The sequence below is a fragment of the Canis lupus genome, chromosome 23, assembly GCF_048164855.1.
Source record: "Canis lupus baileyi chromosome 23, mCanLup2.hap1, whole genome shotgun sequence".
Taxonomy (NCBI): domain Eukaryota; kingdom Metazoa; phylum Chordata; class Mammalia; order Carnivora; family Canidae; genus Canis; species Canis lupus.
This window is the reverse complement of record NC_132860.1, coordinates 17072578-17100440: the sequence shown is the minus strand read 5'-3', so window position 1 is coordinate 17100440 and position 27863 is coordinate 17072578. Positions and strand designations below refer to the sequence as shown.

General features: G+C 38.2%; 2 protein-coding genes across 10 annotated transcripts in view; both read right to left on the bottom strand.

Moving 5' to 3' along the window:
- Nucleotides 1-377: 377 nt before the first annotated feature.
- Nucleotides 378-11203, bottom strand: LYVE1 (lymphatic vessel endothelial hyaluronan receptor 1). Its single transcript, XM_072794096.1, has 6 exons — nucleotides 10894-11203; nucleotides 6918-7089; nucleotides 6669-6808; nucleotides 2954-3265; nucleotides 2256-2334; nucleotides 378-1713 (listed from the first exon to the last, which is right to left on the bottom strand). Exons 1-6 carry the CDS (start codon nucleotides 10976-10978, stop codon nucleotides 1527-1529), a joined length of 975 nt encoding a protein of 324 aa, XP_072650197.1. The 5' UTR covers nucleotides 10979-11203; the 3' UTR covers nucleotides 378-1526.
- Nucleotides 11204-20908: 9705 nt separating this feature from the next.
- Nucleotides 20909-27863, bottom strand: part of IRAG1 (inositol 1,4,5-triphosphate receptor associated 1) — a 125406-nt gene continuing 118451 nt past the window's right edge. For all 9 annotated transcript variants that reach the window (XM_072794076.1, XM_072794077.1, XM_072794078.1 and 6 more), the window contains one exon: nucleotides 20909-24344. In XM_072794076.1, the coding sequence (XP_072650177.1) occupies nucleotides 24101-24344 (244 nt within the window). In that variant the 3' untranslated portion in view covers nucleotides 20909-24100. The remainder of the gene's footprint in view (nucleotides 24345-27863) is intronic.

Sequence of the window (27863 nt, the reverse complement as noted above, 5' to 3'; positions counted from 1 at the left end):
TACTTTAATGCAATATTGAAGTAATCTGTTTTTTTGCAAAAGTAAGAGGGACAATTTTGGTTGTTGAAAAACAAATATTTGTAAACCATGTAGTACAAGCTGCATGGGAAGTCATCAGAAAGGGAGAAAAACATGAGAGACTGTTAACTATAGGAAAGAAACTGGGGGTTGATGGAGGCGAGGAGGGTGGAGGATGGGTAATTTGGTGATAGGCATTAAGAAAGGCATATGGTGTGGTGAGCACTGGGTGTTATATGCAACTGCTAAATCATTGAACATTACATCTGAAACTAAGTATATACTATATGTTGGCTAATTGAATTTAAATTAAAAAAAGAAAGATATAATTCATCTGTGTAAATAAGGGAGCAAAGAAATTTTCGAAATACTTTTATTTTTTTAACACAAATCTCTACACCTCTTGGGCTCTTCTTGCTGAAAAAAGAACTGACGATACATTTATTAATGACATTTTTAAAGTGTGCTTTTGTGTATAGAGGTAATAATATACTTTTTAGGTATGTTAATAATAAATTAAGGTTATAATGACCGCATGTTAGAGAAAATAATGAATAGACTAGTCTTAGTAAAAAATTAGTTTTCCAAGTAGATAAGCTAGGGATATCAAAATTGAAAAAATTAGCTTCATACATTTTACTCTATGCAAGTTTTTGATAAATAACATTCAATTATAGAATGTCATACCTTCCCAGCACCTAACATATTCAATAAATGTTTGCCAAATTTTACTGCTTTTTAACACAGTAGTTTTCCTCAGTAATAATTTCTCAGATAAAACTAAAAATTTGTAAGAGATTTTTTTTGTTCCTTACAAAAGTAAAAAAATCACTAAAAAGTGATTCCAACTCAGATTATTCAGAGATGACTACTATGACCCTATCTGTATTTATAGTTACCAACGACCATATGCTGGCAACATCGTTGGCCTCATTCTTTTTCTCTACTTACTTAGCCTTTACAAAGAGATCAGGTCTCAAGTCATGAGAATCTCTGGCCTTCAGTTGCTGAACTTTTCCTTCCTTCTTTTGTTCTTGCCTGGCTCAGAAGGGCATGCCAGATGATGTGTGTTACCTTTTCAGAATGAAGAAAGGATCTGGCCTGTGGAATCAATAGAGAAAGCCTTAGTCTCAGTGGTTTCTTGGTTCTCAACTCAGCTATGCTCAGCCAACTGAGAAGCCTCTTTATAAATGTGTTCTGATTAGTTGTTTTAGGTCCTTGTGCTTTGTGAAGCTCCTTTATCCCACAGAGATATTATTAGGACATAGTCAGGCTAGAAAGCTGTGGGAAGCTTTGGAGGTAGGAGGATAGGATCCAGAAAGAATTACAGAAGAAGTTCACCATTTGGTGAACTCCATAGTCCAAAGGTAGTCCTGAGTTGATTCCATTTAAGAACCAAGGGTGGACTTTCTTGTTTGGTTCTTGTCCTTTAAGTTTCCCCATCTGGGACCAGGATATGTGTCAGGAAAGAAATCAGCCTCAGGTGTGTCTTCCCATTTCTTTCTGTTTTAAACTTCAGCTTCCATGCATCGCACTGTGGTTTTGGTTGGACTCTTGGGCTCTTCTGGCTTTTTATCAGTTTTCTTTGATTCTTCATTAGGGTTGCTATCATCGGCTTTCTCTTCCTTTACTACTTTGGTTTCAATCATTTCCTTCTGCTGATTCTTGTTTGTAAAAGGAAAGGTCTTCACATACCTAAAGGCATAATCATAAAATTAAAATGAGAGATTTCTATGTAAAACATATGACAATAGGTAATGCTTTGTCTGTGATAGCTCATATTAGCACAGTACACTGGGTATCTTTATTTCAGAGAGATTCTAACACATGCACACTCAAATATATTAATGCATTCCCACCTTAATGGATTCAGTTAGATGAGGCAATAAGTTTGCAGGCCAAACTTGAGGCTGACCTCATAACCCTCCCACCAACAACAAAGAATTGAGAATCAAAATAAAACATATATTTTCCCCCTAGATGTCAGTCTTTTCTTCTTATCTCTTAATTTTCAAAGGGACAGCATTGACCTGTTTCTAAAGTCTAGATGACATGCATGTGCTGAAATAGTAGGAAAGATTGGGTGGTGGGGAGGAGAGGTGAGATGAAGAAGAAAATTTACAATATAAGAAGACTCTCATTTCTGTTTTGACTAAGAAAATGCTAAAAACCCTGGAAAAACACAAGATAGGAATGTGACATAAATTATAAGACTAACAATGGGCCAACAACCTCACCTTTTGACGTAGCAAACCGCCAAACCAGCTGCGGCAGCAAAGAAGAGGAGTGCAAGCACTAGCAGAGCCGTGGGGACACCTAGAGGAAACAGAGACATGGCCTGTTGGTCCTTTGCTTAAGCATTGTTGTGTGTTGCTCTTCTAAGAATTCTTTACACAGGATACAGACAACAGATAATGCAGGAGAAAAGCCTTCTCTGTGACCACAAAGGGGCTACTTAGAATGTTGGGCCCACATCTGGTTCTTTGCTTCTTGCCTATAGAAATCCTTGGCCTTGCCTCACATGCTCTCTCTATTCTATAAATTGCAATATGACAGAATCCATTTCCTCTCTGTGGCCTTAAGATAGGTTTGGAACTAATTAAATAGGAAGACTTTCTATCATAGGTACTGAAGGTATATATTTTTAAAAGAACTTTGATGTATTAATATATGATGACTTATTTTTAAAAGGGTTTGAGTTTTAAAAGTGAAGCTATTTTATACTTGTGATTTTTAGTTTAATCATTAAGGATTTTTAGAGCCCTCAAGTTCTATGGCTTTATGAAATTTGAGTTTGCATTAAGGTTTTACTTGTATTTGGCAGGTCTGAGTCTGACTACCTAATCTGAAGACAACCTAGTTTTTATGTATTGTCTGTTATACATAAATGCACAAACACAGACACATACACATACAATACACAGAAATCTTTTACCTCCAAACCCAACGACCTCATTCTTGAATGCTGCTTTATTTTCAATATATGACTCAGTTTCTGTAGATACGGTGCTAGTTTCCACAAAGGCTTCTGTTACACAAATCAATTTTCTTTTCCGTCGAGTAGAAGTGGAAGCCAGAGCAGAAGTAGGAGCAAGAGTAGGTGTAGCAGAGTAAGGTGCATCAGTAGATGAAGCTGAGTAGGTACTGTCACTGACTATCATTTCTGTTGTGTATATTGTCTCTTGAATGTTGAATATGGGATCTGTGGTGGTGATAATTTCTGGAATGCATGAATTAATCCAAGTATCTGTTGGGAGAGGGAAAAATACAGTAACAATTAAGTATTACAGCAGCTTCCTAACTGTCCTTCCTGCCTCTAGTCTTACTCCTCTTCAATTCCATTATATTGCAGCCAGAATGATCTTACAAAAATGTATATCTAATCATAGCACTTTCTTCCTTAGAATCTTTCAGTGACTGCCTCGATTGCATGGCCTATAAGGTCTCCTGTGATGTATCCCCTACTGACATGGCTAGCCTTATCTGATCAGCGTGCTTCTCATTCCTCTTGCCTATTCAGACTTCTTCTGTTCTTTGATATGCTTTCTCTCATATCCAAGTCTTTGGCCATAATGCTTTCTTTACTTGTAAGACTCTTTGCCCCCTTTTTGCTTAGCTCAGTTTGAATATCTCTTTATTAGGGGAAAAAGTACTGAGCACAACATACTATGTTGGGAACTGAAAATATGGAGAAGTACAGCATAGTTCCAGTTTTCAGGACAAATGTATTCTGATAAAGGTAAGAGGAAATCACTGGGGATTCACAGAGGAGATGGCATTTGGGCAGGGTATGGAGGATTAATGTGTTTGTTCAACAAATATTTATTAAATAAATTCCAACTCTGTGCCAAACACTCTTTTAAGTGCTAAGGTCATGGTAAAAGAAGACAGAGTCCTTACTTTTAAGAGGCTTATATATAATGGAAGGATAGATTAAAAAAAAAAAAAAAAGAAAAAGAAAGAAGGCCAGGGGTGCCTGGGTGGCTTAGGTGGTTAAGTGTCTGACTCTTGATCTCAGTTCAGGTTGTGATCTCAGGTTTGTGAGATCAAGCCTCGTGCAAGGCTCCAGGCTGAGTGTTTAGCCTGCTTGGGGTCCTCTCTCTTCATCTCTCTCTGCACCATGCCCGGCCCCTCTCTCTCTCAAAAAAAAAAAAAAGCCAGAAATTTCAGAGGATGATCAATGTTAAGAAGAATATTAAACATGATAAAGATTTGGTAAACTGGTAGGGGTGGGGAATAGGAGATGGATACTTTGAATAGGATGATAAAAGAAAGTGAAGAGGTGATACTTAAACTGAGACCTAAGTGATTAAAAAAAGGTAGCCAGTAATTGAAGATCTAGGGCAAAGCATTCCAAGTAAAGAAAACAGGAAGTTCAAGAGCCCAAAGTTGAATGAATTCAGTGTGTTTGATGAATAAAAGACTGGTATGGCTGGAACACAGCAGTAGTTCATCTAGTGGAAGAGGTAATAGAATATTCTAGTCAATAGGAATAGCGTAACCCAAGAATCCAGAAGCTTGAAAATGTAGTTATAGAAAAATGATAAAGAGTAGTGTGGCTGGAGAGGTAGTGTGTGTATATGATTGGGAACATGAAAGACTGCAAGCAGGAGATGACTGGGAAGATAAGCTGAAGCCAGAGTATTGAGATTCATAATTGCCATGTTAAAGCATTTGAAATTTATTTTATAGGAGATAGAATTTTCAATTGGTTCTACAAACCTCCCAACTGATATACAGGAGTTCTCATACATGCTCACTTTTATGTATAAAAGGCTTCATAGTTTACATCATATTCTCAAATAGGAAGTCACCCAAATGCTGTGGAGTAGAGGAGTAACATAATTATCAGTGAAGGTGGTGGAAGATGAAATGCAGTGGGGAGAGAGTACAACCCAAGAACAAGGGGGATTATTGCAATTGCAAAGAAATAGGGGGATCTAGAAGTACTGGGAGTCCTAAAACTTAGATCTTAGAGATCCCCTAGGGAAAAGTGATTTTAAACCCTGACTACAGGTTGGAATCATTTGGGGAGCTTTTAAAAAATATTGACGCCCAGAACCCAACCCACGCCTGATATGTTATTGATGTATAGTCATCACCATGGAAGGTGCTACATGGAAGTAGCATGGCTCAAGATTTAAATCCTGGCTCTTTCCCTTATTGACTATGACCATAGCAAAATACATACTAAGCATTAGTTATTTCTCCTGGAAATTACAAATGATACATTTATGTCATTTTACTGAGGATTAATGAGATACTAAATGTGTAGGGCCTAGCATAATGTATGGGCATGATAGACAAGATCTATCTAAGAGTTAATTTCCTTCGCCTCTTGTCATTAAATATAGCCAAGAGGGGCTACAGTGTGTGGGAGCAACAGCAGTCTGGTAACCATGATTCCTACTAGGTTGAGGGCACACCTGGAAGTGTTAGGCCCTAGCTCTCCTTCCTCTCCAAACTATGAATAATTTCTTTAGAATGTGCCAAGCACTCTGATATTAAACACAGAATGTGGTTGGAATCCAAGAGGAAAGATAGGAGTAAGGAGTATGGAAAGGCTTCTTGAAGAGGATGGCACTTGAGAATTGAATAAAGAGTAGCAGTTAGCTAAGTAGAAAGGAAGATGGGTATTGTGGCAGAGGGTACAGCATGAAACAGATGGTGAATGCAGAGCCAAACCTCCAATCTGAGCTATCATTTCATCCATGAAATGAGGAAAGAAGACAAAGCATCTTTCAGGTCTCTTTCTAGGTCAGAGCCTCTCAATTCAGAGAACCGATTGGACCCTATATTGCCTTTGGGCAGCAAAATGTAGCTAGTGCACATTTGTCTCTTAGATTTTAGAATGTGACTTTGGAATCTATCCTTGTATATGACCACTTAACTGTCTGACTTTTAGAAGGTCGGATTTATGAGTATGTGTGAATAGTAATAAATCAACAGAGGTTCTTATGATAACCTGAGAGCAAGTATTTAGTGAAAGAAAAACTTTCTGAGATGTTCCTTAGGTAAAGCACTTGGGATAAAGTGGCTGTGGTCTCCACACAAGGTTAAAAGGACAACTGTGTGACCATGAGCAAACCAATTCTATTTTCTACCTTCAAGTCCTTCCTTCATAAAATGAACATATCCTTAAAGATGTCAAGTGTAGCATCTGAATTTCTTCTCTAAAAAAATGAAGGTTAAGGGAAAGAACATGGTTTCAGAGTTAGATCTCCATTAAAATCTTTGTAGTAGTGAGAACTTAGACAAATGTACTTACGTCCTCTGAGCCAAATTTTCTCCTTTGCAAAATGGGGGTAACAAAGCATACCTTAGAGAATGATTGTCAAGGTTCAGTGTGATCACTCAGTACATTGCTTTGTCATTAGTGGATATTTCATTACCTTAAAAGATTGAGGGGTGTGGGTAATGGAGTCTCCTGGGAAGCCCTCTCCCTATGTTGTCATTTAGTCATATTTTCCCTAACTTTTTCCTCTGAGGGACACATGGCCACCTCTAGTCTGGTCACAGAGGCATTCGGGGCGGGGGGGGGTAGTACTAAATTGTCATCACCATGATTTCTTCTATTGCTGCTCAGGGTTACTCTTCATAAAATGGCGTAGAGCTATAGAAAACAAGGAGAGGCTATAAATCTGACTCACCAGATGAGTTGTAACAGTAGGCCAAGAACTTTTTGCTGAGTGAATTTCTCCAAACCAGGACACCTATCCCATTCTTCCCACACTTGGGGTTTGGGAGAATCCGAGGGATGACCAAGAGCTTATCTGCAACCCATCCATAGCTATAATAGAATACACATTAGTTGAATGGATACATTTATTTCTATTGCTGAACAAAAACACAATGCTGAAAGAACTCCAGCAGTGTTTGTGAATCTAGTTGTTTCTCACCTGCAAGTCTCAAAGCCAGACCTCCGTGCTGCTTCAACCTGGTCTTTGCTGGCCAAAGTTAGTCCCATCAGCCTACAGGCTTCCTGGGCTTCTGTGAAATTCAGCTGCTGGATTGTCTTTTTGTTTACAAGGGTGACCCCCACGATTCTGCATGGCCCTGAGATGGAAAGTTCTGCAAAGAAATCACAGAGGTCCTCAATTTGCTGCTGTCCTTGTTCCAAGCCTATAGGCTGTTCTTCCCTGTAGAACATTATGGTCTTGAAACAGCAGTGAGGTTTTTGTGGCTGGGATTCAAGTTTATAAATAATAGAACACAGGCCAGGCATTTCCCACAAGGACATCCTGCTGGATTAGCTGGGTCCTTGCTCTGGTCCAAGCTGTACCCTCTTATCAGATCTATCATACCCCACTGCATTAAAGTGCCTTGTTCCTTATGTGGAGGCTTTGGCTACCAGTTCCTGGGGATGGATCTAGGTGATGCAGTTGCTGCAAACCTTTTTGGAGTCTATACAATGAAAGGCCTGAGACTTTAAGAAAGAATTCAGGGCTCTGGTTAATAGAATAGTTAACAACACTCCAAACCAATGTGGCTTAGGAATACCACTATTTCTGAGATGAGCTGAAAAATGTTGCACTTAATATAACAATGTGAGCTTTCTCATTCCCAAGTCTTCTCTGACCATTGGGGGGCAGGCTTACTCAGAAGTTCCTGGAGGAACTGGGCAGTAAACCTTGTAAGACAAAGAAACAAAATAAAGGAAGTTGAGTTTTAGAGTCATACCTGTATTTGAATCTGGCCTCTGTCACTTGCTAGCTCTGTGATCTTAGGCTAATTACTTCATTTCTTTGAGCCTCAGTTTCCTTATTTATAAAATTGACAAAGTAACAGTAACTAGTGTTTAGGATAGTGAGAGTTGAATGAGTTAATTCAAGTAAAAATGCTTAGCATAGTCCCTGACACATAGTAGATGCTCAATAAATCAAAAATAGCATCATTATCTTATTATCTCCAAAGCTTTTTGGTTTTAGTATGCTAATGATTGATCTCTCTAAGGAAGCTAAGGCTCTTGAGCAGATGCATTTTGAATATATTTTACTTAAAAGTTATTTTTATTTTTTTTTAATTTTTTTTAAATTTTTATTTATTTATGATAGTCACAGAGAGAGAGAGAGGCAGAGACACAGGCAGAGGGAGAAGCAGGCTCCATGCACCAGGAGCCTGACGTGGGATTCGATCCCGGGTCTCCAGGATCGCGCCCTGGGCCAAAGGCAGGCGCCAAACCGCTGCGCCACCCAGGGATCCCTACTTAAAAGTTATTGAATCCAAGAGTTCTTTTGATCCCTTTTCTTAGTTCTGGGATTTATAGATCTGTATGAAATTGCAAAGTTGTATTGCATTCAGGTACATTATTCCTATTGGGCTTTATCCACAAAAGTCCATAAAAAGGCATTACAAAGGGACTATGCTTGTATATAGATCTGTGCATTGGATGCCCAGCCAAATGCTTTGGCCACTTTCTAGGTTGATATTTAAAGTAAGCTTTTTTGCAAACATGAAAGGAGCATTTCTCAGTCTTCCGTGGGACCTTGCTATGCTCTGGAGCAGGGGGCTGGAAGAGGGGAGATGTATATGATGTACAATGTTTGGATGGACTTATTTGCCTTTAGACCTTGCTCTCACCAAAAAAGAAACCAGAGAGCCAACACCCCAATATGAATGTGACAATACAGCCTTTTGACTATATACGCTAGTACTAATACCTATACTAATACTGATATTAATACTAATGCTAGTATTAATTCTAACATCTATCATCTGTTCATGCTACTCTGTGCCAAATCGTGTTTCCTTTAATAGAAAGTAAAGATTCAGGAAGACTAAGTAACTTTCCCAAGCCCAAGGATATAGAGCAAAGATATAGGGCAGATTGGGGGCACAAAACCACTTACGACTGACTCTAAAAACCCAGTCCTTAACTAGGACACTATTCTGCTTCGTGTTGTATTATGGGGGAGTAGATGAAACAGACACACACACACTGTACAACTAGAACTGGTCTCTCCAAACACACATTTGTCCTAGAATTGGCTTATTTAGTTCATGAATTTGCTATTGCTCAAATTTCATGGCCACTTCTTTGGGAATACCTGCAAAGAAGGTTTATTATATAATTACACTATAAAGTGGTCTTGCTACTTTTTTTAAATCAAAACTCATTTTAACCTTCAAAGTCATTATTCAGAGTAATGATAGACCTATTCTGGACAATAGGCCTAGCTTTGGTTATGTTGTCTGTTATTAATTGGCTCTGGGATCTTGGGCAAGTTTTCATCTATAAAATGGAAATGATTATATCTTCTTCACAGAATTTTTGTCAGAATAGATAACTCATATCTAGCAGAGGCTGGGTCCATCATAGGTAGTCAACAAATAGTAGTTATTTTTATGCTTTCCTATTTCATTTAAAGACAAAAATAGGGAGCTGGAATCCAAGAGATACTCTACTAATCTCTTCCTTAAGATTGTTTTAGAAAACAGGCATAGTAGAAATACCTTATGCTTAGGATCCAACAGAGCCGAATTCAAGCCCAAGCTTTATTATTTACCATCTTTCTGGCATCAGGCAAGTCCCTTTGCCTCACTTAAGCCTGTTTATTCATCTATAAAATGTCTTCTTGAGATGATTAAATGAAACTTTATATATTACATATATAAAAGTTATATATATGTATTATATAATTTAATTTCCTTAGGAAAATTTTGCCGTCATCAAAGATGGTCCAAACATGGAATCATAGAACAGTTTCTAAAAGTTTGGGAAATGGCAGCATTGTGGGGGAAAATGAATAGTATCCACAGGAGAATTTCAAAGAGGACAAAACTTATTTGGGAGTAACACTTCTGATATTTGAAAAAAATCAATTTTATAACTCTAGCCACTCATAAAATTAAATATAACAATAAATGAATCAACCTGGGATATCTGATTCCAAAATATATTCTATTTCATTTTTAAAAATTTTATTTATTCATGAGAGACACACAGAGAGGCAGAGATACAGGCAGAGGGAGAAGCAGGCTCCTTGCAGGGAGCCCAATGTGGGACTCGATCCCTGGACCTGGGATCATGCCCTGAGCCCAAGGCAGATGCTCAACTGCTGAGCCACCCAAGCATCCCCCAAATATTTTATATCACAGAACATCTTCCAGCTTCAGAACACACAATTTTCCTTTTAAAGTGCTCATATTTTCATTTGCCTGGAGCCATAATGAGTGATTTGTGGTTACAATTTTTTTGCCTACATTGCAGAATGAGGTTACCACTTAGGCATCTCAAAAGCCCAGAAATCACTTATAGTCATTTCGTTGGTAGGAAACTAATGACTAATTTTCAAATCTATATTTTCAGGTTTTTTTCAGTTAATTGGCTGTTCACTTCATATTTAAAACCTATGCATTCCATGGTAGTATAGTAAAATTGAAATTAAAATAATTATACTGGCACTTCCAAAAATATAAATCAGGTCAATATTTAGTGAAAGTGGCCATTTTCCCAAGTTCAGTGCTTGCTTAAAATTCATTACAATCGTGGTTTGTTTCTTCCATGAAACATTTTTATTTTATTTTTTTAATTTAAATTCAATTTGCCAACATATTGTATAATACCCAGCCATGAAACACTTTTAAAAACAAATGATCTCTCCCCAGTGTTTTCTTTTAAGATATTCTTATTAAAAAAAGATTCCATAACCAAAAATGAAAGTCAAGATAACATAAAGATAAATGTGAATCATTTTGGTGAGGTTGACAATATGGTGAAAACATTTCTGGCAGAGCAATCCGACCAACTAGATCTTCTGTTGACATTGAAGATAAACCCTACTCCCAGCAATCCACAATTAAGAATTTGGTAGGCTTAGGACAATTTGCAAGATCTTGCCTTGCTTCAGGTGGGAAATCTAGTAAGAAACCTACCTTCTACACGGAGAGTTGCATGGACCAGGAGCCTTGTGGTCCAGATGGAGGCAAGAAGCAACACCAGGCTGAAGCATTTGGCCATTATGCCAACCCCTTCTGCACTAGAGAAGCACCCTGGATGGTCACTGGTAGTAATGGAGGCAGACAATCACCAGACTGGATGGAGACTTCTGGAAATATATCGGATTCCCACTGCTCCAGTTCATAACTGAGACATCCGGATTTCCCTGCTTTCAAGCTTCTGACTTGTCAAGGTCACTGGGGGAAATGAGTGACGTCCCTTAAATGCCCCGGCTGTACTTTGTGGATTGCTTTCTGGAAAATTTAGCTAATGCTGACTCAGAAAACACACGAATGAGGAAGCAGATAGCACAGCATGAACTGCTGGAGGTTTCCCTAATTCCCATATTCCCTGCCACCTCCCACTTCCCCAACCAGCTCATTCTCACACAGTTCATTGTTATTACCTGTAGAGCCTACTCATTTATATACTCCTAGGAATGTCTGTCTCTAAAGGAGATTGAGTATAGGTTGTGCTTCTTTTCCTCCCAGTTGGTGATGTTTTTTTTTTTTGCTTCAGCCGCTTATCTTTGTGATCTTGGGGGGTGGGTGTGATGCTGAGGCTTAGGAAAGCAAATGCCCATTTATATACTGAGTACAGTGTGTTTAAGCCTTCCTTTTCTCTTATACACTTGAAATTTCTATGCCACTGCAGGTAATTCTTTCTTCAAAGAAACAAGACATACAATTCATATTTAGAAAACACAACTGGGGGACAATTCATTAAATTTTAGTTATTTTTCACACAAAAGGATTTTTGGCTTTATAATAGTAGTCACCACAGGGGTGACTTTATATAATGACTGTCTTTAATAACTTCTCTTGTATTCTGATAGACCAAAATTCGATTTAGATTCCCCTTTTCTTGTTTGATGAATGTGAGGTTTATCTGTACTGTGTACAAGCAGACCACACTTTCTGTTTTCCCAGCTGAATATTCAGTGGTTTGTCTTCCATGGTAATTTTGGAATTCTGGCTTGCAAATAATGCCTTGAGCAATGGTTTATGAGTTTTCTCCAAAATGATGTCATTTATAGGAATAGTGTATAGATAATAATTTCTTTTCTGTACAAATGCAATTGGTCATACAATTAGATACCTGGACAGAAAATGCCAGTAACAAAAGAAGAGTTTTCTTTGCACATAGGTAACTTGTAAGAGACCAGGGCATAACTCTTAAATATCTCTAGTATTTAAATATCTATAGACCTCATTACTTGACTGAGCATAAGTCCCAGGTTATGGGTACCTCAGAAACATATGTGACTCTATCACCATGGAACTAGGTAGACAAGAAGGCAGGAATCAAATCCTTTTCATCATTATCCTTAAAACCTAGCACCATGCCCAAAGAGAATTAGCCTTCAAGCTTTGCTAAAGAATTTCAAAAAGAAAGAAGGAAAGAAGACAGGAAGGGAAAAATGGATCATGTAAGGCAAGGACCTAAATTTTGGAAACAGATTTCTAGAAGAGGAATTATTAGATAAAGGGAGTCTGCATGATGGCGCTGGTGCTTAATAATGAGTTTCTGGAAGAAGAAACAATCTTATTTGATCTGGTCAAATTTTCAACTTCTTCCTGCTTGTTTTGGTAGGTTATTTTTGAATATCCATATTGGGAGAAGTTATTTTTTTTGTTTTATTTTTTATATATTGGGAGAAGTTAAACCACGACTGGAATGTGATTGAGAATGCTTGATGGGAGCTTGTTGCCTTTCTTATTAAATGTGAATATTCTCAGTCTTCAGTGGCTTCTCACTCAAGGCAAGTTTCTGATGAGTTAGTTGCCAGGAGCTAAAAGCTAAACTGGAAACCTATAAAGAAAATATTGCCAGTTAATTTCTCTTCACTATTTTGAGGAACAGTGTTTAGGATATGGGAAAAAAACAGTAGAAGTATCCACTTCTAAAATAACAGCTCATGCTATAATTAAGGAGAATCAACAATTAAAAAAATTGTAGACTTAGAAGGGAAATTTGAAAAGTTACAGGATATGAAGAGAACAGCAATCAAATTGCAAAGGAGAGCAGGAAACAGAATATCTAGAGCCATTTTCTTTTTTCAATTTGTTTTTAAATATATAGTGTTATATTAGTTTCAGATGTACAATTTACTGATTCAACACATCCATGCATTACTTAGTGCTCATCATGATAAGTATACTCTTAATCTCCATCACCTATTTCACCCATTCCCTATCCACTTCCCCTGTGGTAACCATAAGTTTGTTCTCTATATGAGTCTGGTTTGTCTTTTAAAATTTGTTCATTTGTTTTGTTTCTCAAATTACAGATGAGTGAATTCATATGGTGTCTCTATCTGACTGACCTTTTTCACTTAGCATTATACCTTCTATTTCCATCCATGTTGTTGCAAATGGCAAAACTTCATTCTTTTTTGTGGCTGAGTTATATACCACATCTTCTGTATCCATTCATCTATTGATGGACATGTGGGCTGCTTCCGTAATCTAGCTACTGTAAATAATGCTGCAATAAACATAGGGGTACATATATCCTTTTGAATTAGGGTTTTTGTATTCTTTGGGTAAATACCTAGTAGTGCAATTACTGGATTGTAGGGTAGTTCTATTTTTATTTTTGAGGAACCTCCATACTGTTTTCCACAGTGGCTGCACCAGTTTGCATTCCCACCAACAGTGCAGGAAGAGGGTTCCATTTTCCCCTCATCCTCACTAACACTTGTTATTTCTTGTGTTTTTGATTTTAGCCATTCTGACAGGTGTAAGGTGGTATCTCATTGTTTGATTTGCATTCCCCTGATGATGAGTGCTGTTGAGTGTCTTTTCATGTGTCTGTTGACTATTTTTGTATGTCTTCTTTGGAGAAATGTCTGTTCATGTCTTTTGTCCATTATTTATTTAATTGGATTATTTGGGGGTTTTTTTGGTGTCATATAACTTCTTTATATATTTTGGATACTAACCTTTTATTGGATATATCATTTGCAAATATCTTCTTCCATTTAGTAGGAATAGGTTGGATTTTAGTTTTGTTGATTATTTTCTTTGCTAAAGGAAGGCAGGAGCTTTTTATTTGATGAAGTCTAAATAGTTTATTTTTGCTTTTATTTCCTTTGCCTCAGGAGACTTATCTAGAAAAATATTGCTGCAACCAATGTAAAAAAAATTGCCTGTGTTCTCTTCAAGGATTTTTTTATGGTTTCAGGTCTCACATTTAGGTCTTTAATCCATTTTGAGTTTATTTTTGTGTATGCTGTAAGAATGTACATACATTCTTTTGCATGTAGCTCTCCAGTTTTCCCAAAACCATTTATTGAAAACTGTCTTTTTGCCATTGCATATTCTTGCCTCCTTTGTTGTAGATTAATTTACCATATAATTGTGGATTTATTTCTTGTCGCTCTATTCTGTTCTGTTTATCTGTTCTGTCCTAATGTGTCTGTTTTTGTGCCAGTACTATGCTGCTTTGATTACTACAGATTTGTAGTATACCTTGAAAGCTGGGATTATACAACTTCAAAATATTTTTTCTTTTTCAAGATTGCTTTGGCTATTTGGGGTCTTTAGGGATTCCATACAAATTTTAGGATTATTCTAGTTCTGTGAAAAATGCTGTTGGTGTTTTGATAGGGATTGCATTAAATCTGTAGATTGCTTTAGGTACTATGGACATTTTAACAATATTTCTTCTCCCAATCCATGAGCATAGAATAGCTTTTCACTTCTTGTGTTGTCTTTAATTTCTTTCATCAGTGTTTTATGGTTTTCAAACTACAGATCTCTCACCTCCTTGGTTATGCTTATTCCTAGATATTTTATTATTTTTGGTGCAATTGTAAATGGTACTGTTTTCTTAATTTCCCTTTCTGCTGTTTCATTATTAGTGTATAAAAATGCAACAGATTTCTGTATGTTGATTTTGTACCCTGTGACTTTACTGAATCATTTATCAGTTCTAGTAGTTTTTTGGTGGAGTCTTTAGGGTTCTCTAGATATAGTATGTCACCTGCAAATAGGGAAAGTTTTACTTTTTCCTTACTAATTTGAATGACTTTTTTTTTCTTGTCTGATTGCTGTGGCTAGGACTTCCAGTACTATGTTAAATAAAAGAAGTGAGAAGGGGACATTTTTGTCTTGTTCCTGATCTTGGGGGAAAAGGTTTTAGTTTTTCACTATTGAGTATGATATTAGCTGTGGGTTTTTCATATATGGCTTTTATTATGTTGAAGCATGTTCCCTTGAAACCTATTTTGTTGAGGGTTTTTTTTTTTTTATCATGAATGGATGTTGTACTTTGTCAAATACTTTTTCTGCACGTATTGGAATGATCATATGGTTTATATCCTTTCTTTGTTGATGGGATGTAACATATTGATTCATTTGCAAATATTAAACCACCCTTGCTTCCTGGGAATAAATTGATTGATTGTGGTGAGTGATTTTGTTAATATATTGTTGGATTTGGTTTACTGAGATTTTGTTGAGGATTTTTGCATCTATGTTCATTGGAGATATTGCTCTTCTCTTTTTTTGCAATGTACTTATTTGGTTTTGTTATCAGGGTAATGCTGGCTTTGTAAAATGGATTTGGAAGCTTTCCTTCCTTTTCGATTTTTTGAATAGTTTGAGAAGAATAGGTATTATTTTTCCTTTAAATGTTTTGTAGAATTTGCCTGTGAAGCCATCTGGTTCTGGATTTTTATTTTGTTGGTAGTTTTTTTTTTTATTACTGATTCAATTTCATTGCTGGTATTTGAGCTGTTCAAATTTTCTATTTCTTCCTGATTCAGTTTTGGTGTTTATCTATTTCTTCTAGATTGTCCAAATTATTGGCATATAATTTTTCATAATGTTCTCTTACTATCCTTTGTATTTCTGAGATGTTGGTTGTTATTTCCCCTCTTCCTTTTTGTTTTTCTTCAAATTTTGATTTAAATTCTAGTTAGTTAACATATAGTATAATACTGGTTTTAGGAGTAGAATTTAGTGATTCATCACTTACACATAACACCCAGTGCTCATCATGACAAGTACCCTCCTTAATAGCCATCACTCATTTAGCCCATCCCCCCCACACCTCCCTCCACCTCAGTTTGTTCTCTATCATTAAAAGTCTTTTATGGTTTGTTTTCCTCTCTCTCTCACTTATTCCCTTTACATATGCTAATCTGTTTTGTTTCTTAAATTCTACATATAAGTGAAATCATATTATTTCTCCTCTTTCATTTCTGATTTTTTTTTTGAGTTCTCTCTTTCTCTCTCTCTCTCTCTCTCTCTGAGTCTGGCTACTGATTTATTAATTTTTTTTATCTTTTCAAAGAAACAATTCCTGGTTTCACTGATCTATTTCTTTTTCTTTTTTTTTTAGTTCCTATTTCATTTATTTCTGCTGTAATTTTATTATTTCTTCCCTTCTACTGGTTTGGGGTTTTGTTTGTTCTTTCTAACTCCTTTAGGTGTAAGGTTAGGTTGTTTGAGATTTTTCTTGCTTCTTGAAGTAGGCCTGTATTGCTATAAACTTCTCACTTAGAACAGCATTTGCTGCATCTTAAAGATTTTGAACCATTTCATTTTCATTTATCTCCATGTATTTTTTTATTTTGTCTATGATTTCTTGGTTCATCCATTCATTATTTAATAACATATTATTTAACTTCCATGTATTTGTGTTCTTTCCAGATTTTTTCTTGTGGTTGATTTCTAGTTTGATAACATTGTGGTTGGAAAAGATGCATGATATGACTTCAATCGTTTTGAATTCGTTGAGGCTTATTTTGTGGCCTAACATGTGATCTAACCTGGAGAATGTTCCATGTGCACATGGAAAGAATGTGTATTCTGCTGTTTTAGGATGAAATGTTCTGAATATATCTGTTGGACCCATCTGGGCCAATGTGTCATTCAAACCAACCCATTTTCTTATTCCCTGAATATGGGACACAAGAGTGAAAGTGATATTTAGTCTGATTTATGCAAATAAAAAGCTTAAATAGAGTAGAAATTTTGAAATGTAGTGTAAATGATGGAAATATGGTACAACCCAGAATACTGGACTGAGGGTAATATCTTAATTTGGTTTAAGTTCTAACATTAGTTTTCTGAGCAAATCACTTCAATTCTCTGGGCCTCAGTTTTATCATCTGTCAAATAAGAGATTTGAATTATCTGAACTTAAAAGTAACATAGCAATATAATTCTATGGTGCCTGATATTACAGGGATTAGTTGTTTTCTAAAATATGTAGATAGACTAATGTATTAGTCAATGTAGTCTAAATGCTATAACAAACAACCCCAAATCTCAATGCCTTAGCAAATTAAAAGTACATTTCTCTTATGTCATAATCCAATGCCTGACAGTGGTGGTGGTGGTAGTGGTGGAGAATGTGTTGAGGAGATTTTGTTATACATAATTATTCAGGGACTTTGTAGCTCTATCATCATGTAGTAACTCAGAGCCTTCTCTAAGATCTGGCTGATCCAAAAATGAGGGAAGGGAGTTTGGAGGATTGTGCTGGAAATTGCTTTAGGGGCCAGGTCTGGAAGTGATCATATCACTTCTGATTGGCCAGAACTTTGTCACATCTTCTCATCTAAGTGCAAAGAAGTCTAGAAAATAAAATCAAGCTATGTGTCAAGGAGCAAATGGAAAAATGATCTGTTGAACACATAACAGTTACCCTCTGATCTACCTAATACAGGGTTCACTGTTCCTCCCAAGGATGTACGTAGGTGGGGGATGGGCTAAATGGGTGATCAGTATTAGGAGGACACTTGTTATGATGAGCACTGGGTGTTGAATGTAAGTGATGAATCACCAAATTCTACTCTTAAAAACAATATTGCACCGTATGTTAACTAACTAGAATTTAAATAAAAATTTGAAAAGAAAAAAACCCCAAACTGAACCAAAACAAAAAGATTGCAATCACTGTTCTCGAGAGAGTCAATGCAAAGTCCCATCCTGCTCAAAGTCCTTGATTTCTGAATTATGCTCAGTCTTCCTTATCAGGTTCAGGTGTGGCACTTGGGATTTGGTGACCTATGAGCTAAAAAAGTCATATGCTGTCCCTTAAATGTAATGATGAAGCAGGATCTGGATGACCTCAATAAAAAATCCCATGTGTGAAGGAGAAGAATGGGAGATACAGCAGTTCAGACTAGAATACTAATGAAGAGTCATTACAAAAGCCACTCTATTAGTTTTCTATTGCCACATAACCAATTCCTGCACATTTGACAACTCAAAACAATACCCTTTTACTATCTCAGAGTTCTGTAGCTTAACTGGGTTCTCTGCTGTGGGTCTCACAAGATTAAAATTAATATGTAGGCAGTGGTGTATTCTTACCTGGAGGCCCTGGGGAAGAATCCACTTTCATGCTCATTTAGTTTGGTGCCAGAATTCATTTCCTCAAGGCTGTAGGAATGAGGTCCTTGTTTTCTTGCTGACTGTCAACTGGAGTCTATTCTCTGCTCTAAGATGCTTCCTGCTTTTTTTTTTTCCTCACATGACCATTTTCAAAGCAGCAGTGACACTTTAAATCCTTCTTACACCACTAATCTCTGTGACTTCTACTTCTACCATTAGCTAGAGAAAACTCTCTGCTTTTAAGAGTTGATGTGATTATGTTAGGCTTACTGAGATGATTTCCCTGTTTTTAGGTCAATTTTATCATATAACAGAAGCAATATTTCATATTCAAAGGCTTCAGGGATTGGGGTGAGGCATCTTGGGGGGGGTATATTTTAGAAATTCTTCCTACTACAATTATTTAGATCTTGATTCTGCTTTCTGGGAAGAATTCCCATGTCCCATGTGTCCACTGATCTCTGTAGCCCTTCATTGTATACAAACTTCCTTGGCCACATTTGAAGTAGGAATAAAGGAATATGCCCTTCTTGGAGGATAGGGTGGCTTTTTTTTTTTAAGATTTTATTTATTTATTCATGAGAGACACAGAAGCAGAGACACAGGCAGAGGAAGAAGCAGGCTCCATTCAGGGAGCCCGACATGGGACCCAATTCCAGGTCTCCAGGATCACACCCTGAGCGGAAGGCGGCGCTAAACCGCTGAGCCACCCAGGCTGCCCGATAGGATGGCTTTTGCAGTCTACCTTCTGTTGGTGTAAGCTGAGGATTCCAAAAATTGTTTTCTAATTTGAATAACTGAACTTTTTCATCTTGGCTTATGTTTCTTCATTAATACAATTCTCTTACAAACCTAGATTTCTCACCTACTTGCTTCCATTTGATTCCATGTGCCAATAATCATACCCCAAATCCTTTCCCAGTCATAATTATCAAGATGCATTTCTTTGTTTTCTCAGCTCCATTCCTCCCTCTCTCTCTCTCTCTCTCTCTCTCTAATTTAATGGTGCCTACACCAAGTTCATTTGAAACCACACATGTAAGGGCCATATCCGTAATCTGGTCTTTGCCATAAGCGGAGTTGATCTGAGTTCAACTGAAAAATTTTATTGGTTCTTTCCCACTGAAAACTCTTTTTATTCTTACTGTTTGGAGTTTAGAAACAGTCAGGCTTTCTAAGCATTCAATCTGAACCCTCAGTATTCTTTTTTCTTTCTGCTTCCCAATAGCCAATTCTTTCCCAAATGTTTCTTTTTCTTATAATACCTTGCCAAAGGCAGTCAATAAAGGTTTACAAACTTCAATGCTTGGGTGTATTCCAGCCACTTCTCCTAGGGCTATAGGCTGCCCATGGGCTGCCTTTCAAGTTATCATGGGTAACTCTTTGCCAAGTATTTTTGTTTTATTCACCCCATGGGTCACCATATTTCTAGCTCCTGAAATTAATTTTCTTGTTTTCTGTTACTTGACTGCTAAGCCAAAGCTTTGTATTTTTAAAGTTTGTTATTAAAGAACTCCATTCCTGGCTCAAATCTATACATTAATCAGAGTTGGCTAACTGCAACAGCCAATATTCCTGAATTTCAGGTGGCTTGATATACTAAAACTTTATTTCTTGCTCATGTCAAAGCTGAATTCTGTGAGTGCCCATTCAAGGATCCAGCTTCCATCTAGTGGTTCTGCCATCTTCTCAGGCCTCAGGTCCTCAACTAAATCCTCTAAATTTTGTTAAGAAGAGGGGAAATACAGTGTGAAGTATTGGGCAGGAGAGTTGGTTTTTAGGAAGTTACATCTGGAGAGTCTACATTCTCCTACATCTAGCTCCAAGAAAAACTGAAAAATGTAGTCTACTGTGGAAATCATGTTGGTGAAAATTCAGCAGTCTCTGGCACAGAAAAATGTATTAATTTAAAAAATTAAAAGAGACAAACAAAAAACCCCGGACTCTTAAATACAGAGAACAAACTGGTGATTGCCAGAGGAGAGGTTCGTGGTGGTGGGGGGGATGGGTGAAATAGAAGGGGATTAAGAGTACACTATTTTGATGAGCACTGAGAAATCTATAGAATTGTTGAATCAGGGCCACCAGAGTGGTGCAGCTGGTTGAGTGCACTACTCTTGGTTTTGGCTCAGGTTGTGAGATCAAGCCCCACGTTGGGCTCTGTGCTCAGTGTGGAATCTGCTTGAGATTCTCCCTCTCCTTTTGTCCCTCCCACTTGTACTCTTTCTCTTTCTAAAATAAATAAAATCTTAAAAAAAAATTCTTTCTAAAATAAATAAAATCTTGAAAAAAAGAAACATTCTTTCTAAAATAAATAAAATCTTAAAAAAAAGAAACATTCAAACAGTTTGTTGAATTATATTGTACACCTGAAAAAAAATCATAAGCTAGGAAGGTGTAGGAAACTAGGCTCAGGAATGAGGGAGAAAGAGAGGAACCAATCTAACCCCTAAGAGGTAGCCCACAGTACAGTGACCCAAGGGCTAGGGTCTCTTGGCTTGGTTCTGGGAAGCGCTAATATTTAAGGAGCTCTAATTCAGGGCTGGGGGCAAGATTGTGGCTTAGCTCCATAAAATGAGGAGGCATTTGGCTACTGCCAAAGGTTTGGAAATGTGCTTTTATTTTCAAACTCAGGTATGTGACATTCTATAGTTCAATGATAGCACACCTGTGTGAGGTTTAACAACATTAGGAACTGACAGCCAGTGATACACAGATCCAGCATCTCCCTCTCCATTTACTCTGCCAGGCTGTATAGAGGGAGTGATATATATATATATGTAGATTTTGTGGCAGCCAGAAAGTGAAGGCCCTTTTAGGAGGTGATATCAACAATGATACAAATTACACATCACTCTGAAACTCAAGGTAGGCACCCAGAGTCCTAGGGCTAAGCAGAAATGTCAGACTTCAGAGGCATTTTGAGGGGAACTTTTATTTAGATCAATATCACTGTTGGAAATACAGGGCCTGTTTCTCTCCATTTCACTGCTGCTTTGGTAACATTCCAGCTTCTTCAGATCAATCTTTGCTTTTCAGAAAAGAAATGCCAATGAGTACTTTTTTGAGGAATGCCCTTGGAAATGTGGTTACTCTGACAGTTCTTTTCTTCAACCTCTCTTACTCTTACAGAGTACTTTGGGTGAGGGCCTATGTCTGGAAGTACTTTTGCAGGCTTTTCTATGAAGCAGTTGGAGTTCCAGGAGCTCAGTGTAACTACTCTCCCAGCCTTTGTTTTAATTGGTAACAAAGGTGGAACCCTATGGCCAAGTGGACAATGGGCCAGCTCAGCCTGGTACTTCTTTAAGGGAGGCTGAGACTGGACATTGCCAGCATAGAGTCCTGTCCCACAGCTACTGTCTCTGGAGCTGCCTTTGCATGCTGCCTGTGACTCTAAGGGCCTAAAAGATTTTTCAGTATGTCCAGTCCCCTGGCACAGCAGGGAAAACCATTCTTCTAGGCTCCCAAAGTCCCTCTGCTTTGATCTGCACCTCTTTACCTTAATGGCACATTCTTGGTCAATCCTCGCTTGGGCTTCTCTTACAGTGGTTTTTCTAGCCACTGTAAAGGGTGCCCTCCACCCTTAAAACAACATGATTTTTTACAGTAGGGCTGAACTAGGTGGGTCTTTCTGAAAGGAGTGGTTGCATGAAGCCCGGTCTTTGAGCTTGGACATGGGGTTGCCATTAGGTCTCTTTTCTGCTCTCTTGCAGAGTAGACTGAAAAATATTAGAATAAGTTGAGGCTAATAAGATGCTTTTCTCATTGAGATTGTGGCAGTGATGGTGCTGGAACTGGGAAGTATGCAAAATATCAGCTGTCTCCAGGCTGCTCTCCACCACCTTGAATGCTCTCTTATTCTTTTGACCAACATTTGATGACACCTTCCCAAGAATCAGCCACCATGCTAGGCACTTACCCAGAGAATGGGTAAGATATGGTTCTTGTCTTTGAGGAAAAATAGTAGGGGAGATAGATACATAAATAACTTCTTGTGATATATATCACAATTGTCAATGATGAAGATGTTTAAAAAATGTCAGAAAGAGAGGAGGGTGTGACCTATGTGGAGTTGGAGGGAGGTCATCAAAGCCTGTATGGAGGGGATAATTTTTGCACTTGGTTCTGAAAAGCAACCAGAAGAAAAGAAGAGAATGCAGAATAAAAAGAAAAAAAAAACTAGTGAGTGGAGGAATAGAACTATGAGAAACAAATTTAGTCTGGGAACCACAAATAGTTTGGAGTGGTCGGAGGGCTACTTGGGGGAAGGGGGAGTGAAATATAAGGCATGCAGTTAGGAGACCATTGGAGAAGGCAATTTTGTGCAGGGACTAGTCTGCTTGGATTTGAATTCCAGGATCACAATTTATTAACTGGATGTCCTTGGGAAGTTACTTGTGTTTTTATGCTTCAGTTTCCTTATCTGAAAATGAGGAGAGTAGTACCCACCTTATAGTTTTTTCTTTTTTTTTTTTTTTGAGGATTAAATGAATTAATACCTATATAATACCTATAACAGTGTTTGGCTCATAGTAACTTCTATATAAGTGTTAGCAACAAAACAAACAACATCAACAACAAAACAAAAATAGGAGCAGAACCACCACAATAAAACCCACAAGAAACCAACACCCCCCACCAAAAAAAAAAAAAACTGATGAGGAATGAGTGAAGGGAGTGGCTGTAAAGGTGGAGTCAAGAAGTCAAATTGGAGATGGGATGTGCTCCTTCATTTTATGCTAAACAATTGGCAATGCTCTGAAACATATACTTGGGTTGGAAATCTCGTTTAAACTGAAGCACTGAGGTGCAATTGCACATTTGCATGTGGGCATATAGGAGCTGAAAGCACACTGTGTCTCCTCCTTTACCTGACAAGTAGGTTAACTGCTCTCAATGGGAGAGGACAAATAGGGAATGGATTGTGTTGTACAACAGCTTAGAATTAGCACTTGAAATGGAGACCAGCAAGTTCACTGTTGAAGCCATGAGTTTTCAGTGTTTTTCAAACATCTTAAATCCATGTGGAGAGTTCACTGAACAGGTGCCTGGTGACTGCTCCACACCTTGTGAAAAATCTGTGGATTGGCTTTATCCAGAACACACACTGAGAGCACATGTTGGGAGGGCTGTTGGCTTCATGCACATGCATACTGTGTGTATGTGTGTGTCGTGTGTGTGTACAGATGAATATATATTAACTCACGTCTTCCCATTTCATTTCAAGCACTGATCTAAATTCAGCCTAAATATTTTTCTGAAACATTTCCTACTTCTGTAAAGAGAAACTCTGGTTCCAAGGGGGAAGAGGGGAGGTTAAAGGAGAGTCAGTGAGAATGAGATAGGAGATGGGATGATATTTATATTGTGACTCCAAATTCTAAGTCTGATTGTCAGACTTAGAATTATAGCCTTTGGACATAATTAATTCTTCTTGATTTCTGGCTACAGAAAGGAAAAAGGGGAAGGAGAGTGAGCTTCTTACTATCTCCTGCAGTGAAGCTGTTTTATTTTCCCTAGCCATCTGAGCTAGGGGCTGGTGACTTTCCCTTCTGTTAGAGTTCCTTAGTGAAGGTGACTTCATCCACCAGATGCTTTATGAGGGCAGTTTTGTTGATCCTCTGAGAACATCAGTTTCTGTGTATGTATAGCTCCCCACATGGGTCCTGAGTGTAAAAGAACACTCCTCGTTTCCTGATGGGCTGGCAGCGCCACACCCAGCCTGAAACACTATGCTTGGGGAAAGGGCAGTCAGCTGTGTGCTGGAACAGGGCACTAAGTGTCAGGTTTCCTACTGCTCTGCAGGTTGCTCATGCTGGAGTCCTGAGCTCCACCACGAGTCCCTCTGGGCTGCTGAGCAAGTGGATTTCCCAAGGGGCCCATCGGTCTGCTCCACACAAGAGTTATAGGAACTGTAGAGCCCCAGCACAACAATCAAGACAAGCATCACCGTGGCCATCATCCAGATGACTTGCCAGTGTTGACACAGTTTGGGATACATGACTTGTAAGAAATGAACCAATTCTTCAAGTTTGCTGTCAAATGAAAAAATAGGAAAAAGGTTTAGTATATTAGGTACATTAAAATTTTCCCCAGGTGATTCTGATGTCATTAGTCCATAGCCTTGATGTTGGGAGTACTGAGCTAGAATACTTTCTTTACTTGTTTGATCTTTCATTCATTCATTCATTCATTCATTCATGCCTTTATCTATTCATGGGATTTTCATTGATATCTGAACTCTCCCAATCTCCAGGATACAAGGTTGGCTGACCCACACTCCCATGCATGCAGATGGGATCAGCATCTTTTCTGCACTTAGTGGTATTTAGTGATCAGTTCCAAATTCTAATCTGTCCCCTGCCTCCATGCTCCTATGCATATTTTATTGTCCTCAGTTCCACATTTGATTGTGTTCAGAGTAGAAAAACTGTGCTAAACCTCCAGAAGACTCTCCATGTTCAATGATAAATGACAAGGAACCAGATCAACCTCAGGACCTCACTTTGAACCATCCCACGGGCAACTAGAGGACTAGTAGCCTCCAGCAATCTCTCAGTGGTTTAGTGCAGATGTTTTCTCAACCCCAGTAATCTTTACTCCCTAATTTCCCTTCTTCCTCTTTTGCTCACCATTCTCCTCTTTTCTCTCTTTCCTCCTCCCCTTTTATCTCTCTTTCCCTCCATTTTTCAGCTGCTACACTCTGCTTTTCCTTCTTCCTTTCTTCCTAACTTCCTTTCAACCTTCCCTCTCTCCTTGTGGCCTCGTGAAAAAACATTTGGTCATATGGCCTGGTTTGGAGAGGCCATTCTTTGAGCTCTCTTGAGAAATCCTGGATTTCTCATTCACTAGGCTAGAATATTTTTCCTGTTTTTAATCCCTGATCTATTTTTAAAAATAATATAAAAAATAAGGATATTGAGGATCATCAAATGGAGGAGGTGAGAAAAATGACAAGAGAGCTTTCTGAAGATCTGGAGGCACACCCAGACACTGCAATTTGCAAGCCACTTGCTGAGAAGTAGACAGCTCTAATTAGTAGAAAAAAAGATGCTTTATGAGTGATAGAAAGACTCAACAATACTTTCCTTGGAAAGGGACCAGAGGCTCAGAGTGCCTGCCTCAGAATCTAAGGTACTGATTGGTTTCTTTCCACATGGGAATCATTTGATGATTGTTTCAGGAACAGTTAAACAAAGCAAAACAGTGAGCACATTAGCTGAGGTGAAAATCTGTTTTTTTCCCACAACTGTTGGGAAGGGACAGCTTGGAAATAGAAGTTTATTTTCCTTCAGCCCTATTTAGATTCTTTAGTTTCTACTTAGATATAATTGAATGCTAAAATGCAGTCTTCCTTTGGGGTTGTATTTCCATGCTCCAAGACAAGCTGCTAGAGTAGGGAGAGTCCCACGTAACTCCACTCTGAAGTGGGACTCCGGAGGAGGAGATCATGATCTGGCTTTGTGATCTTTTGCTGGTCTCATTTCTAGCCTATGAAAAAGTTAGAACTAGATTAGAAATAGAATCCCTGTAGAAATCAGTTTCTGATTTTTGATTTCCAAAAGGGAGAGTTAGGTAGCTTCCCTCTTACCTGGGCCTAGGGAAGAGGGGCATCAGAAATGCTGCTTGGAGAACTTGATATGCTGAGGTTTGGAGGACACAGTAGACTACTGTGAGCAGTTGAAAGAGCAAGAAACTTGCCGCCATGCTTGATGGCATCAGAGTAGTGGGCCACGATAAGGAAAGTTGTCCTTCTACCAGTAATGGGCCCAACGTACACATTTTACTTCAACTGGATGTAGTCAGGGGAAGGAGAGCTGGCATGGGGCATCACAGATCCTGCCCAGAGATGCTACTTAGAAACTGAACAGTGAAGGTATACTTCTGTACAACCTGTACAACCCTGTACAACCCTGAGAGGGATTTTATGTGGCCAGCTAGAAGACATGCATTCAACCTCATAGAGTGACCAGCAGCTGAGAGGGCCTTGGCCATGGTGTGAATGTGCATATATGCTGGGAGGTAGAGAAGTGGTTTTCTCTAGAGGTCCCATGAAGCAACACACTACTTAAAGCCAACAAGTCATCTTTAAACCAGTGCCAAGCCCTGGAGCCTACTCACAAAACCATTCAAGTAATACTTTCCCTACCCCTTCATCTCAATTCCCTTTCACAACATTGATCCTAGAGGTCAGACGTGGAACTGGCAAAACTGGAGGAGAGGAAAGAAGTGCACATGGGATAGAGAGAAAGAAGCCACACTCCTTCTGCCTACTACAGGCTTCCTTCCTGAAGCAGATGAACTATGAGAAGAAAGAAGTTCAGCTTTGACTTTTTAGGGAACTGGCCATTTTAATTAATGAAATGAGATTATTCTTGGGACTTAAACCTGACCAGAGGACTTCTGCTTTCTGAGAGTTACTAGAAAAGTAAAAATCTGCCTAATATTGTCTTAACTCCATAGAGTAGATTTGAACAGGCAGAAAGGCTAAAGTTTTCTGTTGCACTTTGGGAGTCTTTCTTGTTTAATGTTTACTTAATGTATTATTTAATATGGTTAGGATATTGGGTTGATTCACCCACACTTCATTTAAGCTGATCCTTTAGAAAGTAATATTTACAACAGATTACATTATTATACAATTGACCCTTGAACAACATGGGTTTGAACTGTGTGGACCCACTTTTATGCAGTTTTTTTTTCTAATTACAATATTGTAGCGTAAATGTATTTTTCCTCCTTATGATTTTCTTAATAACATTTTCTTTTCTCTAGCTTACTACATTATAAAAATATAGTACACAATAGACATAACATACAAAATATGTGTTAATTGTTCACGTATTGGTAAGGCTTTAGGTCAACAGTACACTATTAGTAAAGTTTTTGAGAAGTCAAAAGTTATACTTGGATTTTCGATGTGTGGGGAATGGGTAGCCCTAACCCCTGCATTGTTCAAGGGTCAACTGTATATAATTATAACAGAGGAGAAGTTCAGACAAAAAGACTCTGGTGTTTGGTGTGGAATCTCTTAAGGAGTCAGCTGCTGGGGTTAGCCCAATTTTTTCTTTTTAAGATTTTATTTATTAGAGAGAGAGAGAGAGAGAGACCACACACAAGCAGGGAGGCAGCAGCCAGAGGGAGAGAAAGAAGCAGACTCCCTTGCTGAGCAGGGAGCCCGATGTGGAGCTTGATCCCAGGACCCTGGGATCATGACTTGAACCGAAGGCAGACACATAACTGACTGAGCCACCCAGGTACCCCAGCCCAATGTTTTTAAAATGCCCTAAGTAAGACGTGGAACTTTTAATAACTCTAGACCTTGCTTATTAGTGCAATACCAAAATTTAGTGGGAAAAATCATGTTTAAGCACAGGTGCCTGCAGGCAACTATATGTCTATAGAACTCAGGAATGAATGAGGGGATTGCCTGGCATTAGAGACAACAGGTTCTTAGGACCAGTCTGGCTTTGGTGACAGGTAAGGAAGGGACCCTATAATTGTGAGTGGGCAGTTCACATACTAGCAGTGTCAGTTGTTATGGAGAAGATGAT

What these genes read in the sequence shown, in the direction of transcription:
- LYVE1 (XM_072794096.1), bottom strand. Translation starts at nt 10,978, where the DNA reads ATGGCCAAATGCTTCAGCCTGGTGTTGCTTCTTGCCTCCATCTGGACC. An exon ending in TCTGGCTTTGAGACTTGCAG is followed by an intron (nt 6,809 to 6,917) that starts GTGAGAAACAAC and finishes ATTCTATTATAG; the next exon opens with CTATGGATGGGTTGCAGATA. An exon ending in CTACTGTTACAACTCATCTG is followed by an intron (nt 3,266 to 6,668) that starts GTGAGTCAGATT and finishes CTCTCCCAACAG; the next exon opens with ATACTTGGATTAATTCATGC.